Below are 20,663 nucleotides of genomic sequence, written 5' to 3'. Positions count from 1 at the left end.
AACAATCATTTCTCGGTACAAGAAGGAAATGAGACGTCTAACCTTCATAGGAGGCATCAGCAGTCCCATTAAATATCATTTCCCACCCCAATCAATAATTAACAAAATAAAAAATAACCTGAAAACAAGAATCCTCCCCATTTATGGGCCTAAATGTTAGACTGACTCCTCAGATATCATCCTGGAGACCACAAGGACAAGTCATGGTAATGCTGGAAGGCATACAGGCTTTATTAAGAATATCCCCCCAATAAGGCTGAGAGACGCATCAGTGGGTTATTACCTATGTATATATGTATAGCCCAGACAAAGAATGATAAGTCTTTAGCATCTTCTTTCGGTCATATTGAGATGGTAATCTAAGCATGCAGTATAAAAATGTTCAATGTGGACCAGAAAAGTAGTCATAACAAATGTAGGGCTGCTATACATTACTTCTCCTGTATTATACCCCAGAGCTGCACTCGCTATTCTGCCGGTGCAGTCACTGTGTACATACATTACTTATCGTGTACTGATCCTGAGTTACATCCTGTATTATACTCCAGAGCTGCACTCACTATTCTGCTGGTGGAGTCACTGTGTACATACATTACTTATCGTGTACTGATCCTGAGTTACATCCTGTATTATACTCCAGAGCTGCACTCACTATTCTGCTGGTGGAGTCAATGTATACATACATTACTTATCCTGTACTGATCCTGAGTTACATCCTGTATTATACTCCAGAGCTGCACTCACTATTCTGCTGGAGGAGTCACTGTGTACATACATTACTTATCCTGTACTGCTCCTGAGTTATATCCTGTATTATACTCCAGAGCTGTGCTCACTATTCTGCTGGTGGAGTCACTGTGTACATACATTACTTATCCTGTACTGATCCTGAGTTACATCCAGTATTATACTCCAGAGCTGCACTCACTATTCTGATGGTGGAGTCACTGTGTACATACATTACTGATTCTGTACTGACCCTGAGTTACATCCTGTATTATACTCCAGAGCTGCGCTCACTATTCTGCTGGTGGAGTCACTGTGTACATACTGTACATTACTTATCCTGTACTGATCCCGAGTTACATCCTGTATTATCCTCCAGAGCTGCACTCACTATTCTGCTGGTGGAGTCCCTGTGTATATAAATTACTTATCCTGTACTGATCCTGAGTTACATCCTGTATTATACTCCAGAGCTGCACTCACTATTCTGCTGGTGGAGTCACTATGTACATACATTACTTATCCTGTACTGCTCCTGAGTTAAATCTTGTATTATACCCCAGAGCTGCACTCACTATTCTGCTGGTGGAGTCACTGTACATACATTACTTATCCTGTACTGATCCTGAGTTACATCCTGTATTATACTCCAGAGCTGCACTCACTATTCTGCTGGTGGAGTCACTGTGTACATACATTACTTATCCTGTACTGCTCCTGAGTTACACCCTGTATTATACTCTAGAGCTGCACTCACTATTCTGCTGGTGGAGTCACTGTATACATACATTACTTATCCTGTACTGCTCCTGAGTTACATCCTGTATTATACTCCAGAGCTGCACTCACTATTCTGCTGGTGGGGTCACTGTGTACATACATTACTTATCCTGTAGTGATTCTGAGTTACATGCTGTATTATACTCCGGAGCTGCACTCACTATTCTACTGGTGGAGTCACTGTATACATACATTACTTATCCTGTACTGATGCTGAGTTACATCCTGTATTATACCCCAGAGCTGCACTCACTATTCGGCTGGTGAAGTCACTGTGTACATACATTACTTATCCTGTACTGATCCTGAGTTACATGCTGTATTATACTCCAGAGCTGCACTCACTATTCTGCTGGTGGAGTCACTGTGTACATACATTACTTATCCTGTACTGATGCTGAGTTACATCCTGTATTATACTCCAGAGCTGCACTCAATATATAACCCATGTTTAAAAGGATCCTTCCACCATAGAAAGTGATAGCATACAGTTTAACCTATCTCTGAATTTGGCTGCCCACCAGACAATTGAAGCCGATACGGCGGAGAAGGAAGGCAGAGATAAAATGGAGATGGATTTCTTGACTATGACGATCAGAAGTGCTTGATGTAATACAGGGAGGTTACAAATACCTCCTTGAGACAATGAAGAAGATAGATCAGCGATGACTGTGCTGCTGGGGCAATCGTGTCACCTTGTATGGTCCATTAACTAGGATTCGGTCCTGCTGGGCGGTCACCTACATAACCTAATCTGTTCATTTAAATGGTCCATAAAAGTCTCTAAAAACCCGTAAAGCACAAATATCAGACATCCATAAGGTGCTATATATATTGCATGGAGCTTTACAAGTATGGATCAAGTTAGCGAGGCCGGAATGTCTATGAGACGTTGGAAGGTTAAAGCCTGGAACATATTACAACGAGATTACAAATTAACAGGTACGAAAATGATCAGATCTCTGAAACAGCAAGAAAGACACATCTTAAAATATAAGACAGAGGGTCTAAGAAATCAGAATGGAGATCATATTTTTGTAATGGTTCACATCATGGCAGTAATTATTCCCCGAGATAGACTTCTTGGGGAATAGATACAGGTGGGCATGCAGAAGTCCAGAAGTCACACAGGTAGACACCAATACTCTAACTGGCACATGGTGGCTGTGAGGCGGTTGGGACGCAGCAGCATCAAATGACACCTCTCATCATTACTGTAAATATGATGGAGGCTTAACCTCTTCTTCCATCTCCAGCATCCCTTGTTGGTTAACATTCCAGCAAATGTGGAAAGCAGGAAGTAAAGGTAAGGCCAACCGGAGCTGGGAGAGCAGCTGGAAGCATCCTTCATGAAATGTGGATCAAGGAAGGGTCAACTAGGATAGCATCAGAAGGTGAAAACTGTTACAGAATGCAGGACAAGTAAAGGTCAACAAGATCTAAGATAGCAGCTGAAGGTGAAGCTTTCTTCATGGAATGTAAAGCACATAAAGGCCAACCAGAGTTAGTATAGCAGCTGCAGGGCATAATGCAGAGCAAGGAAAGCCCAACTGGAGCTAGGATAGCAGCTCAACGTGACGTAGGCTTTAGCAAGAGGAGGCCAACTGGAGCTGTGATGGTAGCTGAAGGTGAGCATGGAACGATCAACTACCGCCAGGATAGCAGCTCAACGTGAAGTATCCTTTATCAACTTAGAGCAAGATGAGGCCAACTGGAGCTGTGATAGTAGCTGGAGGTGGTTTCCTTTATGGTCTTCAGAGCAGTTAAAGACCAACTCAAGCTAAGAATGCAGCTGAAAGTGAAGTTTTTGTCATGAAATGCAGAGCAAGGAAAGACCAACTGGAGCGAGGGCAGCAGCCAAAGGGGAAGGTTATGTCATGGAATGTACAGCAAGTAAATGTCACATGGAGTTAGAATAAAGGCTGAGCTTCCAGCTTCCTCTATCGGATGTACAGTACCACAAGTAATGGTCAGCTGAAGGTAAAACTTACTATATGGAATGTAGAGCAAGGAAAGGCCAACTGGAGCTAGGACAGCAACGGAAAGGGAAGTCTCATTTATGAAATGCAGAATAAAGAAGGACCAAGTGATAAAAGAAGAGCAGCGGAAGGGGAATTCCCTTTATGGAATGTACAGCAAGTAAATGGCAGCTGGAGCTAGAATGTATCCCCTAGCTTCCCCTATAGAATGCAGGAAAGTCCAACTGGAGATAAAACTGTAGCTGAAAATGACGTTTCACTCGTGGAAAGTAAAGCAAGTTGTGTCGGCCTGATCCCAAATGTCTGAGCTTACATGAAGGATGTCTAACAAGTTATTACTGGTCCATATTTACAGTTTCTTGATTGCTTTTAGGTCTTCTGTCCCATAACTTACTCCTATGGGTTCATAAGGACCTTATGGCTCTTTGTGTACCAACCAAGCAAAGACAGGATCGGCTGAACTTGCTGATTTGTTTTATGGATTTCAGAAGTACTTCCTTGTACGTCCAACCGGCAGTCAGTCTGGGGTCATCAAACAGATTTTGCAGCGTGATTGGAAGAGTTTGATTTTCTAATTGTGCAATGATCAAAAATCGAAAACCACAACATTTACGGTAGTAATAAGGCATGTTGATGGCAGTACATCAGCTGATTTGTGGAGTTCTTAATGTTTTTTTGCCACACACCCAGTTCTGTGATAGCCTCAGTCCAAGCACCTTCCTCCGTAAGGTCTTTGATATTTTTGAAAAGTTTGTAATTAAAAAAGGTTTGGTCCTCGATCCCAGGAAGACAAAGTAGAAAAAAACAAGAACAAGAGATTGTTGACAAGTGTTGTGTTTAAGGATGAGATGTTCCTTCCGAACTTCTCCTGGAAATATTGTGCAACGTCTCCCAGTGATTGTGCAGAACGCAGTCATGGCCAACACCTACATCACCAACATCCCCATGGAACATTCGACCAGCGCTCTAAGCAGCCGCCTCCGTCTCCCGGTTCAGGATGAATCTTAGATTTTCTTGCTTTTCATTTAGCTTGTGAATCTCTGGGTTTTTCTCATCCTCTATCTTGACCTGTTCTTTGTAACGTAACACAAAGTAAACCGCGATGAAGAAGATCAAAGCTCCAATTTCAAAGAGAATCTGCAGGCCGATGTACCTGAGGAGAATAAAAACTAGATGGGCAAGGGTAGAGATCAGAGCGCCCACCGCAGCACCAGAGTCAGCAACATTGCAGAACTGTTAGAATTTAAACATGATTTACATTTAAGTCGGTCTTTTGGCACAAATATCAACTGCAATATGGCTAATCACTGGTGTTACTAAGGACTGCAGATTAGGCAGAAGGCACAAAGAAATGTTGGAAAACATGCTGTCCAAGGATGCCACAGGCAGAAAATGGCCCGATTATAGCTTTGGAAGCTATTCACATACATGCTTTTCCATACTGTCCACGGACATATATAGGGAAAGTCATCAGACATTCTAATTACATCCATTATCAGAAAAAGAGAAAAAAAAAACATTTAATGTGCCGTGTCCATATGGATTTGACAGCAAATGTATGGGTGTCCGTATACTCTCCAATGCGTGCACAGTCAGGTTTCTCAAGTGAAATTCCCATAAGAATATGTACCTTTGGCCTAAAACTGTTTCATCGCTTATTAGTAAACTTACGCTCTACGTAATTCCCAAATCAGCCATTGACCATTACCCCTATGTACAAGAATATAACTACTATAATACTGCCCCCTATGTACAAGAATATAACTACTATAATACTGCTCCTATGTACAAGAATATAACTACTATAATACTGTCCCCTATATACAAGAATATAACTACTATAATACTGCCTCCTATGTACAAGAATATAACTACTATAATAGTGCCCCCTATGTACAAGAATATAACTACTATAATACTGCCCCCTATGTACAAGAATATAACTACTATAATACTGCCCCCTATGTACAAGAATATAACTACTATAATACTGCCTCCTATGTACAAAAAAATAACTACTATAATACTGCTCCTATGTACAAGAATATAACTACTATAATACTGCCCGCTATATACAAGAATATAACTACTATAATACTGCCCCTATGTACAAGAATATAACTACTATAATACTGCCTCCTATGTACAAGAATATAACTACTATAATACTGCTCCCTATGTACAAGAATATAACTACTATAATACTGCTCCCTATGTACAAGAATATAACTACTATAATACTGCCTCCTATGTACAAGAATATAACTACTATAATACTGCCCCCTATGTACAAGACTATAACTACTATAATACTGCCTCCTATGTACAAGAATATAACTACTATAATACTGCCCCCTATGTACAAGAATATAACTACTATAATACTGCCCCCTATGTACAAGAATATAACTACTATAATACTGTCCCCTATATACAAGAATATAACTACTATAATACTGCCCCCTATATATAAGAATACAACTACTATAATACTGCTCCTATGTACAAGAATATAACTACTATAATACTGCCCCCTATGTACAAGAATATAACTACTATAATACTGCTCCTATGTACAAGACTATAACTGCTATAATACTGCCCCCATGTACAAGAATATAACTACTATAATACTGCCCCCTATGTACAAGAATATAACTACTATAATACTGCCCCCTATGTACAAGAATATAACTACTATAATACTGCCCCCTATGTACAAGAATATAACTACTATAATACTGCCCCCTATGTACAAGAATATAACTACTATAATACTGCCCCCTATGTACAAGAATATAACTACTATGATACTGCCCCCTATGTAGTTATATTCTTGTACATAGGGGGCAGTATTATAGTAGTTATATTCTTGTACATAGGGGGCAGTATTATAGTAGTTATACTCTTGTACATAGGGGGCAGTATTATAGTAGTTTTATTCTTGTACATAGGGGGCAGTATTATAGTAGTTATATTCTTGTACATAGGGGGCAGTATTATAGTAGTTATATTCTTGTACATAGAGGGCAGTATTATAGCAGTTATATTCTTGTACATAGGAGGCAGTATTATAGTAGTTATATTCTTGTACATAGGAGGCAGTATTATACTAGTTACATTCCTCTACATAGGGGTTTTTCTATCACCGACCTTTATCTGGCACTTCTGTTTTTAGCGTTACGCGACTCATAGGAAGTAGCCAAACAAAGGTAATATGCAGCACAAATTAGTCCTCGCCATTTTTAAAATACTGGCTGTTTTACGCTATTTCCATTGAAAATGTGTGTTCCTCTCTGCGGCCTCTGTCACTTACCGTAGTCTCAGCAGACTGTTATTATAATACTGGCACGCCGCTTTGGCTCCACACTTCTTCCCCCATAGTATACAAGTGCTGTCAATCATACTTCCAAACATGACGGGACCCGGCAGCCAAGCTGGGAAACAGCGTGAAATGTCATTAGTTATAAGCTAATAATACAGAGGATTTGTATCATTTCTTCAATGGAAGGTCAAATAATTAGACAATTTACAGGCCTTTACTCAACATTTATTAGAAACAAACAGAATGAGGCAAAAATCTGGACACACCAGTTTAACTGGGAATAATGAGAAAATTGACTTCCGATGTGTGAAAGTATTAATTGGGAGCGAGTCTGCAGTTTGTGGTGGTGGAGACGTATTTGGTAGCCATTTTGAACTCTACCATATTGAATTCAGCTCAGGTTTTTCAAATAGGAAGTGGGTCATACGATGTATCAATCTTGGCTAGAATTGACTCAGAAACCCACTGGAAGTGTCAGTTTTGCACCATCTTGACTTGCTTAAGTAAACCAATGTATCCTTTTTAACATATTGTCAATTTTCTCATTATTACACCACTTAAGTGGGTGTGTCCCGACTTCTGCCGCACCTTGTACAATAAACAAGTGTCCAATGAGCATCAAGGACTGCTTCAGACAACAAATTTGTACACTATGAAAAGGGTCATAGCATTAGACCTCAAGAACTATAATACTACCCCACTGGACACCAATGACTGGAATTCCGTATCCCAGTGGTCACCATGAAGTGGGACAGTAAACCACGGGACATCTTGTAATGAGATATTCATCACTTTTCTCGTTTCCCTGCAGACAGGGCTCCTAATTACAGGACACCAGGGACTGGGACTCTAAACCTCGGGCACCATGAATAGGGACATATACCAACAGCAACAGAAATGGGGACACTTATCTACTGGACTACTGAGATACTTGATGAAGGGACACTAGGAACTGGAAAACCTGAGCACTACACCTCTGGAGAGCATGGTACTAGACTACTAGACACCAGGGACTGGGGCACTAAATCACTAGACATATACAGCATTGTGATGCTAAACCACCAGATATACTGAGACATTCAACCTCTGGACACCATTAATAAAGACAGATATACCACATAGCACCAGGGACTTAGGAGCCAAACCACTGAACCCTTAGAGGTTACTAACTGGGACACTAAACGGTTGATAATGTGAATGGTGAAATATACCACAGGACACCAGGAACTGGGACACAAGATACCAGGAATAGAGACACTAAACCACTATAAACCAGCGATGTGGATACTAAACCAATGGACACCAGGGACACTAAGCCACCCGACACCAGGGACACTGAGCCACTAGACACCAGGGATACTAAGCCACTAGACACCAGGGACACTGAGTAATGTTCTGTAATGTTTGTACTTTTGTCTTTCAGTATTCCCCCTGTCTATGTAAGCGCTGCCGAATATTATTATTATTATTATTATTAGACACTAGGGGCTGGGACACTAAACCACTCGACACTAGGGGCTGGGACACTAAACCACTAGACACTGGGGACTGGGACACTAAACCAGTAGACACTGGGGAATGGGACACTAAACCAGTAGACACTAGGGACAGGGACAGTAAACCACTAGACACTAGGGACAGGGACAGTAAACCACTAGACACTAGGGGCTGGGACACAACCATTAGACACTAGGGACAGGGACAGCAAAACCACTAGACACTAGGGACTGGGACACTAGGGACTGGGACACTAAACCACTCGACACTAGGGACTGGGACACTAAACCACTCGACACTGGGGACTGGGACACTAAACCACTCGACACTGGGGACTGGGACACTAAACCACTCGACACTGGGGACTGGGACACTAAACCACTCGACACTGGGGACTGGGACACTAAACCACTCGACACTAGGGACTGGGACACTAAACCACTCGACACTAGGGACTGGGACACTAAACCACTCGACACTAGGGACTGGGACACTAAACCACTCGACACTAGGGACTGGGACACTAAACCACTCGACACTAGGGACTGGGACACTAAACCACTCGACACTAGGGACTGGGACACTAAACCACTCGACACTGGGGACTGGGACACTAAACCACTCGACACTGGGGACTGGGACACTAAACCACTCGACACTGGGGACTGGGACACTAAACCACTAGACACTGGGGACTGGGACACTAAACCACTCGACACTGGGGACTGGGACACTAAACCACTCGACACTGGGGACTGGGACACTAAACCACTCGACACTAGGGACTGGGACACTAAACCACTCGACACTAGGGACTGGGACACTAAACCACTCGACACTAGGGACTGGGACACTAAACCACTCGACACTAGGGACTGGGACACTAAACCACTCGACACTAGGGACTGGGACACTAAACCACTCGACACTAGGGACTGGGACACTAAACCACTCGACACTAGGGACTGGGACACTAAACCACTCGACACTAGGGACTGGGACACTAAACCACTAGACACTGGGACACTAAACCACTCGACACTAGGGACTGGGACACTAAACCACTCGACACTAGGGACTGGGACACTAAACCACTCGACACTAGGGACTGGGACACTAAACCACTCGACACTAGGGACTGGGACACTAAACCACTCGACACTAGGGACTGGGACACTAAACCACTCGACACTAGGGACTGGGACACTAAACCACTCGACACTAGGGACTGGGACACTAAACCACTCGACACTAGGGACTGGGACACTAAACCACTCGACACTAGGGACTGGGACACTAAACCACTCGACACTAGGGACTGGGACACTAAACCACTCGACACTAGGGACTGGGACACTAAACCACTCGACACTAGGGACTGGGACACTAAACCACTCGACACTAGGGACTGGGACACTAAACCACTCGACACTAGGGACTGGGACACTAAACCACTCGACACTGGGGACTGGGACACTAAACCACTCGACACTGGGGACTGGGACACTAAACCACTCGACACTGGGGACTGGGACACTAAACCACTCGACACTGGGGACTGGGACACTAAACCACTCGACACTGGGGACTGGGACACTAAACCACTCGACACTGGGGACTGGGACACTAAACCACTCGACACTGGGGACTGGGACACTAAACCACTCGACACTAGGGACTGGGACACTAAACCACTCGACACTAGGGACTGGGACACTAAACCACTCGACACTAGGGACAGGGACAGTAAACCACTAGACACTAGGGACTGGGACAGTAAACCACTAGACACTAGGAAGTAGGACATTAGGGACTGAGACACTAAACCAGTAGACACTAGGGACTGGGACACTAAACCAGTAGACACTAGGGACTGGGACACTAAACCAGTAGACACTAGGGACTTGGACAGTAAACCACTAGACACTAGGGAGTAGGACATTAGGGACTGAGACACTAAACCAGTAGACACTAGGGACTGGGACACTAAACCAGTAGACACTAGGGACTGGGACACTAAACCACTCGACACTAGGGACTGGGATACTAAACCACTCGACACTAGGGACTGGGACACTAAACCAGTAGACACTGGGGACTGGGACACTAAACCAGTAGACACTGGGGACTGGGACACTAAACCAGTAGACACTGGGGACTGGGACACTAAACCAGTAGACACTGGGGACTGGGACACTAAACCAGTAGACACTGGGGACTGGGACACTAAACCAGTAGACACTGGGGACTGGGACACTAAACCAGTAGACACTGGGGACTGGGACACTAAACCAGTAGACACTGGGGACTGGGACACTAAACCAGTAGACACTGGGGACTGGGACACTAAACCAGTAGACACTGGGGACTGGGACACTAAACCAGTAGACACTGGGGACTGGGACACTAAACCAGTAGACACTGGGGACTGGGACACTAAACCAGTAGACACTGGGGACTGGGACACTAAACCAGTAGACACTGGGGACTGGGACACTAAACCAGTAGACACTGGGGACTGGGACACTAAACCAGTAGACACTGGGGACTGGGACACTAAACCAGTAGACACTGGGGACTGGGACACTAAACCAGTAGACACTGGGGACTGGGACACTAAACCAGTAGACACTGGGGACTGGGACACTAAACCAGTAGACACTGGGGACTGGGACACTAAACCAGTAGACACTGGGGACTGGGACACTAAACCAGTAGACACTGGGGACTGGGACACTAAACCAGTAGACACTGGGGACTGGGACACTAAACCAGTAGACACTGGGGACTGGGACACTAAACCAGTAGACACTGGGGACTGGGACACTAAACCAGTAGACACTGGGGACTGGGACACTAAACCAGTAGACACTAGGGACTGGGACACTAAACCACTAGACACTAGGGGCTGGGACACTAAACCACTAGACACTAGGGGCTGGGACACTAAACCAGTAGACACTAGGGACTGGGACACTAAACCAGTAGACACTAGGGACTGGGACACTAAACCAGTAGACACTAGGGACTGGGACACTAAACCAGTAGACACTAGGGACAGGGACAGTAAACCACTAGACACTAGGGACTGGGACAGTAAACCACTAGACACTAGGGAGTAGGACATTAGGGACTGAGACACTAAACCAGTAGACACTAGGGACTGGGACACTAAACCACTCGACACTAGGGACTGGGATACTAAACCAGTAGACACTAGGGACTGGGATACTAAACCAGTAGACACTGGGGACTGGGACACTAAACCAGTAGACACTGGGGACTGGGACACTAAACCAGTAGACACTGGGGACTGGGACACTAAACCAGTAGACACTGGGGACTGGGACACTAAACCAGTAGACACTGGGGACTGGGACACTAAACCAGTAGACACTGGGGACTGGGACACTAAACCAGTAGACACTGGGACACTAAACCAGTAGACACTGGGCACTGGGACACTAAACCAGTAGACACTGGGCACTGGGACACTAAACCAGTAGACACTGGGCACTGGGACACTAAACCAGTAGACACTAGGGACTGGGACACTAAACCAGTAGACACTGGGGACTGGGACACTAAACCAGTAGACACTGGGGACTGGGACACTAAACCAGTAGACACTGGGGACTGGGACACTAAACCAGTAGACACTGGGGACTGGGACACTAAACCAGTAGACACTGGGGACTGGGACACTAAACCAGTAGACACTGGGGACTGGGACACTAAAACACTAGACACTAGGGACTGGGACACTAAACCAGTAGACACTAGGGACTGAGACACTAAACCAGTAGACACTAGGGACTGGGACACTAAACCAGTAGACACTAGGGACAGGGACACTAAACCACTCGATACTAGGGGCTGGGACACTAAACCACTAGACACTAGGGGCTGGGACACTAAACCACTAGACACTAGGGGCTGGGATACTAAACCACTCGATACTAGGGGCTGGGACACTAAACCACTAGACACTAGGGGCTGGGACACTAAACCACTAGACACTAGGGGCTGGGACACTAAACCACTAGACACTAGGGGCTGGGACACTAAACCACTAGACACTAGGGGCTGGGACACTAAACCAGTAGACACTAGGGGCTGGGACACTAAACCAGTAGACACTAGGGACTGGGACACTAAACCAGTAGACACTAGGGACAGGGACAGAAAACCACTAGACACTGGGACAGTAAACCACTAGACACTAGGGAGTAGGACATTAGGGACTGAGACACTAAACCAGTAGACACTAGGGACTGGGACACTAAACCACTCGACACTAGGGACTGGGATACTAAACCAGTAGACACTAGGGACTGGGACACTAAACCAGTAGACACTAGGGACTGGGACACTAAACCAGTAGACACTAGGGACTGGGACACTAAACCAGTAGACACTAGGGACTGGGACACTAAACCAGTAGACACTAGGGACTGGGACACTAAACCACTAGACACTGGGGACTGGGACACTAAACCACTAGACACTGGGGACTGGGACACTAAACCACTAGACACTGGGGACTGGGACACTAAACCACTCGACACTAGGGACTGGGACACTAAACCACTCGACACTAGGGACTGGGACACTAAACCACTCGACACTAGGGACTGGGACACTAAACCACTCGACACTAGGGACTGGGACACTAAACCACTCGACACTAGGGACTGGGACACTAAACCACTCGACACTAGGGACTGGGACACTAAACCACTCCACACTAGGGACTGGGACACTAAACCACTCAACACTAGGGACTGGGATACTAAACCACTAGACACAAGGGACTGGGACACTAAACCAGTAGACACTAGGGACTGGGACACTAAACCAGTAGACACTAGGGACTGGGACACTAAACCAGTAGACACTAGGGACTGGGACACTAAACCACTAGACACAAGGGACTGGGACACTAAACCACTAGACACAAGGGACTGGGACACTAAACCACTAGACACTGGGGACTGGGACACTAAACCACTAGACACTGGGGACTGGGACACTAAACCACTAGACACTGGGGACTGGGACACTAAACCACTCGACACTGGGGACTGGGACACTAAACCAGTAGACACTAGGGACTGGGATACTAAACCAGTAGACACTAGGGACTGGGACACTAAACCAGTAGACACTGGGGACTGGGACACTAAACCAGTAGACACTGGGGACTGGGACACTAAACCAGTAGACACTGGGGACTGGGACACTAAACCAGTAGACACTGGGGACTGGGACACTAAACCAGTAGACACTGGGAACTGGGACACTAAACCAGTAGACACTGGGCACTGGGACACTAAACCAGTAGACACTGGGCACTGGGACACTAAACCAGTAGACACTAGGGACTGGGACACTAAACCAGTAGACACTGGGGACTGGGACACTAAACCAGTAGACACTGGGGACTGGGACACTAAACCAGTAGACACTGGGGACTGGGACACTAAAACACTAGACACTAGGGACTGGGACACTAAACCAGTAGACACTAGGGACTGGGACACTAAACCAGTAGACACTAGGGACTGGGACACTAAACCACTCGATACTAGGGGCTGGGACACTAAACCACTAGACACTAGGGGCTGGGACACTAAACCACTAGACACTAGGGGCTGGGATACTAAACCACTCGATACTAGGGGCTGGGACACTAAACCACTAGACACTAGGGGCTGGGACACTAAACCACTAGACACTAGGGGCTGGGACACTAAACCACTAGACACTAGGGGCTGGGACACTAAACCACTAGACACTAGGGGCTGGGACACTAAACCACTAGACACTAGGGGCTGGGACACTAAACCACTAGACACTAGGGGCTGGGACACTAAACCACTAGACACTAGGGGCTGGGACACTAAACCAGTAGACACTAGGGACTGGGACACTAAACCAGTAGACACTAGGGACTGGGACACTAAACCAGTAGACACTAGGGACAGGGACAGTAAACCACTAGACACTAGGGACTGGGACACTAAACCAGTAGACACTAGGGACTGGGACACTAAACCAGTAGACACTAGGGACAGGGACACTAAACGACTCGATACTAGGGGCTGGGACACTAAACCACTAGACACTAGGGGCTGGGACACTAAACCACTAGACACTAGGGGCTGGGATACTAAACCACTCGATACTAGGGGCTGGGACACTAAACCACTAGACACTAGGGGCTGGGACACTAAACCACTAGACACTAGGGGCTGGGACACTAAACCACTAGACACTAGGGGCTGGGACACTAAACCACTAGACACTAGGGGCTGGGACACTAAACCAGTAGACACTAGGGACTGGGACACTAAACCAGTAGACACTAGGGACAGGGACAGAAAACCACTAGACACTGGGACAGTAAACCACTAGACACTAGGGAGTAGGACATTAGGGACTGAGACACTAAACCAGTAGACACTAGGGACTGGGACACTAAACCACTCGACACTAGGGACTGGGATACTAAACCAGTAGACACTAGGGACTGGGACACTAAACCACTCGACACTAGGGACTGGGATACTAAACCAGTAGACACTAGGGACTGGGACACTAAACCAGTAGACACTAGGGACTGGGACACTAAACCAGTAGACACTAGGGACTGGGACACTAAACCAGTAGACACTAGGGACTGGGACACTAAACCAGTAGACACTAGGGACTGGGACACTAAACCAGTAGACACTAGGGACTGGGACACTAAACCAGTAGACACTGGGGACTGGGACACTAAACCACTAGACACAAGGGACTGGGACACTAAACCACTAGACACTGGGGACTGGGACACTAAACCACTAGACACTAGGGACTGGGACACTAAACCACTCGACACTAGGGACTGGGACACTAAACCACTCGACACTAGGGACTGGGACACTAAACCACTCGACACTAGGGACTGGGACACTAAACCACTCGACACTAGGGACTGGGACACTAAACCACTCCACACTAGGGACTGGGACACTAAACCACTCCACACTAGGGACTGGGACACTAAACCACTCGACACTAGGGACTGGGACACTAAACCACTAGACACAAGGGACTGGGACACTAAACCAGTAGACACTAGGGACTGGGACACTAAACCAGTAGACACTAGGGACTGGGACACTAAACCAGTAGACACTAGGGACTGGGACACTAAACCACTAGACACAAGGGACTGGGACACTAAACCACTAGACACAAGGGACTGGGACACTAAACCACTAGACACTGGGGACTGGGACACTAAACCACTAGACACTGGGGACTGGGACACTAAACCACTAGACACTGGGGACTGGGACACTAAACCACTCGACACTGGGGACTGGGACACTAAACCAGTAGACACTAGGAACTGGGATACTAAACCAGTAGACACTAGGGACTGGGATACTAAACCAGTAGACACTAGGGACTGGGACACTAAACCAGTAGACACTAGGGACTGGGACACTAAACCAGTAGACACTAGGGACTGGGACACTAAACCACTCCACACTAGGGACTGGGACACTAAACCACTCGACACTAGGGACTGGGACACTAAACCACTCGACACTAGGGACTGGGACACTAAACCACTCGACACTAGGGACTGGGACACTAAACCAGTAGACACTGGGGACTGGGACACTAAACCAGTAGACACTAGGGACTGGGACACTAAACCAGTAGACACTAGGGACTGGGACACTAAACCACTGGACACTAGGGACTGGGACACTAAACCACTGGACACTAGGGACTGGGACACTAAACCACTCGACACTGGGGACTGGGACACTAAACCAGTAGACACTGGGGACTGGGACACTAAACCAGTAGACACTGGGGACTGGGACACTAAACCAGTAGACACTGGGCACTGGGACACTAAACCACCGACTTCTGCCGTACCTTGTACAATAAACAAGTGTCCAATGAGCATCAAGGACTGCTTCAGACAACAAATTTCTACACTATGAAAAGGGACGTAGCATTAGACCTCAAGAACTATAATACTACCCCACTGGACACCAATGACTGGAATTCCGTATCCCAGTGGTCACCATGAAGTGGGACAGTAAACCACGGGACATCTTGTAATGAGATATTCATCACTTTTCTCGTTCCCTGCAGACAGAGCTCCTAATTACAGGACACCAGGGACTGGGACTCTAAACCTCGGGCACCATGAATAGGGACATATACCAACAGCAACAGAAATGGGGACACTTATCTACTGGACTACTGAGATACTTGATGAAGGGACACTAGGAACTGGGAAACCTGAGCACTACACCTCTGGAGAGCATGGTACTAGACTACTAGACACCAGGGACTGGGGCACTAAATCACTAGACATATACAGCATTGTGATGCTAAACCACCAGATATACTGAGACATTCAACCTCTGGACACCATTAATAAAGACAGATATACCACATAGCACCAGGGACTTCGGAACCAAACCACTGAACCCTTAGAAATTACTAACTGGGACACTAAACGGTTGATAATGTGAATGGTGAAATATACCACAGGACACCAGGAACTGGGACACAAGATACCAGGAATAAAGACACTAAACCACTATAAACCAGCGATGTGGATACTAAACCAATGGACACCAGGGACACTAAGCCACCAGACACCAGGGACACTGAGCCACTAGACACCAGGGATACTAAGCCACTAGACACCAGGGACACTGAGTAATGTTCTGTAATGTTTGTACTTTTGTCTTTCTGTATTCCCCCTGTCTATGTAAGCGCTGCCGAATATTATTATTATTATTATTATTATTATTATTAGACACTAGGGACTGGGACACTAAACCACTCGACACTAGGGACTGGGACACTAAACCACTCGACACTAGGGACTGGGACACTAAACCACTCGACACTAGGGACTGGGACACTAAACCACTCGACACTAGGGACTGGGACACTAAACCACTCGACACTGGGGACTGGGACACTAAACCACTCGACACTGGGGACTGGGACACTAAACCACTCGACACTGGGGACTGGGACACTAAACCACTAGACACTGGGGACTGGGACACTAAACCACTAGACACTGGGGACTGGGACACTAAACCACTAGACACTGGGGACTGGGACACTAAACCACTCGACACTGGGGACTGGGACACTAAACCACTCGACACTGGGGACTGGGACACTAAACCACTCGACACTGGGGACTGGGACACTAAACCACTCGACACTGGGGACTGGGACACTAAACCACTCGACACTGGGACACTAAACCACTGGACACTGGGGACTGGGACACTAAACCAGTAGACACTGGGGACTGGGACACTAAACCAGTAGACACTGGGGACTGGGACACTAAACCAGTAGACACTGGGGACTGGGACACTAAACCAGTAGACACTGGGGACTGGGACACTAAACCAGTAGACACTGGGGACTGGGACACTAAACCAGTAGACACTGGGGACTGGGACACTAAACCAGTAGACACTGGGGACTGGGACACTAAACCAGTAGACACTGGGGACTGGGACACTAAACCAGTAGACACTGGGGACTGGGACACTAAACCAGTAGACACTGGGGACTGGGACACTAAACCAGTAGACACTGGGGACTGGGACACTAAACCAGTAGACACTGGGGACTGGGACACTAAACCAGTAGACACTGGGGACTGGGACACTAAACCAGTAGACACTGGGGACTGGGACACTAAACCAGTAGACACTGGGGACTGGGACACTAAACCAGTAGACACTGGGGACTGGGACACTAAACCAGTAGACACTGGGGACTGGGACACTAAACCAGTAGACACTGGGGACTGGGACACTAAACCAGTAGACACTGGGGACTGGGACACTAAACCAGTAGACACTGGGGACTGGGACACTAAACCACTAGACACTAGGGGCTGGGACACTAAACCACTAGACACTAGGGGCTGGGACACTAAACCACTAGACACTAGGGGCTGGGACACTAAACCACTAGACACTAGGGGCTGGGACACTAAACCACTAGACACTAGGGGCTGGGACACTAAACCACTAGACACTAGGGGCTGGGACACTAAACCACTAGACACTAGGGGCTGGGACACTAAACCACTAGACACTAGGGGCTGGGACACTAAACCACTAGACACTAGGGGCTGGGACACTAAACCACTAGACACTAGGGGCTGGGACACTAAACCACTAGACACTAGGGGCTGGGACACTAAACCACTAGACACTAGGGGCTGGGACACTAAACCACTAGACACTAGGGGCTGGGACACTAAACCACTAGACACTAGGGACTGGGACACTAAACCAGTAGACACTAGGGACTGGGACACTAAACCAGTAGACACTAGGGACAGGGACACTAAACCAGTAGACACTAGGGACAGGGACAGTAAACCACTAGACACTAGGGAGTAGGACATTAGGGACTGAGACACTAAACCAGTAGACACTAGGGACTGGGACACTAAACCACTCGACACTAGGGACTGGGATACTAAACCAGTAGACACTAGGGACTGGGACACTAAACCAGTAGACACTGGGGACTGGGACACTAAACCAGTAGACACTGGGGACTGGGACACTAAACCAGTAGACACTGGGGACTGGGACACTAAACCAGTAGACACTGGGGACTGGGACACTAAACCAGTAGACACTGGGGACTGGGACACTAAACCAGTAGACACTGGGGACTGGGACACTAAACCAGTAGACACTGGGGACTGGGACACTAAACCAGTAGACACTGGGGACTGGGACACTAAACCAGTAGACACTGGGGACTGGGACACTAAACCAGTAGACACTGGGGACTGGGACACTAAACCAGTAGACACTGGGGACTGGGACACTAAACCAGTAGACACTGGGGACTGGGACACTAAACCAGTAGACACTGGGGACTGGGACACTAAACCAGTAGACACTGGGGACTGGGACACTAAACCAGTAGACACTAGGGACTGGGACACTAAACCAGTAGACACTAGGGACTGGGACACTAAACCACTCGACACTGGGGACTGGGACACTAAACCACTCGACACTGGGGACTGGGACACTAAACCAGTAGACACTAGGGACTGGGATACTAAACCACTAGACACTAGGGGCTGGGACACTAAACCACTAGACACTAGGGGCTGGGACACTAAACCACTAGACACTAGGGGCTGGGACACTAAACCACTAGACACTAGGGGCTGGGACACTAAACCACTAGACACTAGGGGCTGGGACACTAAACCACTAGACACTAGGGACTGGGACAGTAAACCACTAGACACTAGGGAGTAGGACATTAGGGACTGAGACACTAAACCAGTAGACACTAGGGACTGGGACACTAAACCACTCGACACTAGGGACTGGGATACTAAACCAGTAGACACTAGGGACTGGGACACTAAACCAGTAGACACTAGGGACTGGGACACTAAACCAGTAGACACTAGGGACTGGGACACTAAACCAGTAGACACTAGAGACTGGGACACTAAACCACTAGACACTGGGACACTAAACCACTAGACACAAGGGACTGGGACACTAAACCAGTAGACACTAGGGACTGGGACACTAAACCAGTAGACACTGGGGACTGGGACACTAAACCACTAGACACAAGGGACTGGGACACTAAACCACTAGACACTGGGGACTGGGACACTAAACCACTAGACACTAGGGACTGGGACACTAAACCACTAGACACTGGGGACTGGGACACTAAACCACTAGACACTAGGGACTGGGACACTAAACCACTAGACACTAGGGACTGGGACACTAAACCACTAGACACTGGGGACTGGGACACTAAACTACTAGACACTAGGGACTGGGACACTAAACCAGTAGACACTAGGGACTGGGACACTAAACCACTAGACACTAGGGACTGGGACACTAAACCACTAGACACTAGAGACTGGGACACTAAACCACTAGACACTAGAGACTGGGACACTAGGGACTGGGACACTAAACCAGTAGACACTAGGGACTAGGACATTAGGGACTGGGACACTAAACCAGTAGACACTAGGGACTGGGACACTAAACCAGTAGACACTAGGGACTGGGATACTAAACCAGTAGACACTAGGGACTGGGATACTAAACCAGTAGACACAAGGGACTGGGACACTAAACCACTAGGGACTGGGACACTAAACCACTAGACACTAGAGACTGGGACACTAAACCACTAGACACTGGGACACTAAACCACTAGACACAAGGGACTGGGACACTAAACCACTAGACACAAGGGACTGGGACACTAAACCACTAGAC

At 47.1% G+C, this 20,663-nt stretch overlaps 1 protein-coding gene across 4 annotated transcripts in view; it reads right to left on the bottom strand.

Annotated features, from left to right (window-relative positions):
* Window positions 1–210: 210 nt before the first annotated feature.
* SLCO2B1 (solute carrier organic anion transporter family member 2B1) overlaps window positions 211–20,663 on the bottom strand; it is a 149,690-nt gene continuing 129,237 nt past the window's right edge. For all 4 annotated transcript variants that reach the window (XM_066588373.1, XM_066588374.1, XM_066588376.1 and 1 more), the window contains 2 exons: window positions 6,802–6,922; window positions 211–4,638 (listed from right to left, as the gene is read on the bottom strand). In XM_066588373.1, coding sequence (XP_066444470.1) covers window positions 4,452–4,638; window positions 6,802–6,922 — 308 coding nt within the window. In that variant the 3' untranslated portion in view covers window positions 211–4,451. The remainder of the gene's footprint in view (window positions 4,639–6,801; window positions 6,923–20,663) is intronic.

The sequence above is a fragment of the Eleutherodactylus coqui genome, chromosome 1, assembly GCF_035609145.1.
Source record: "Eleutherodactylus coqui strain aEleCoq1 chromosome 1, aEleCoq1.hap1, whole genome shotgun sequence".
Taxonomy (NCBI): Eukaryota; Metazoa; Chordata; class Amphibia; order Anura; family Eleutherodactylidae; genus Eleutherodactylus; species Eleutherodactylus coqui.
This window is presented reverse-complemented; position numbering and strand designations above follow the sequence as displayed.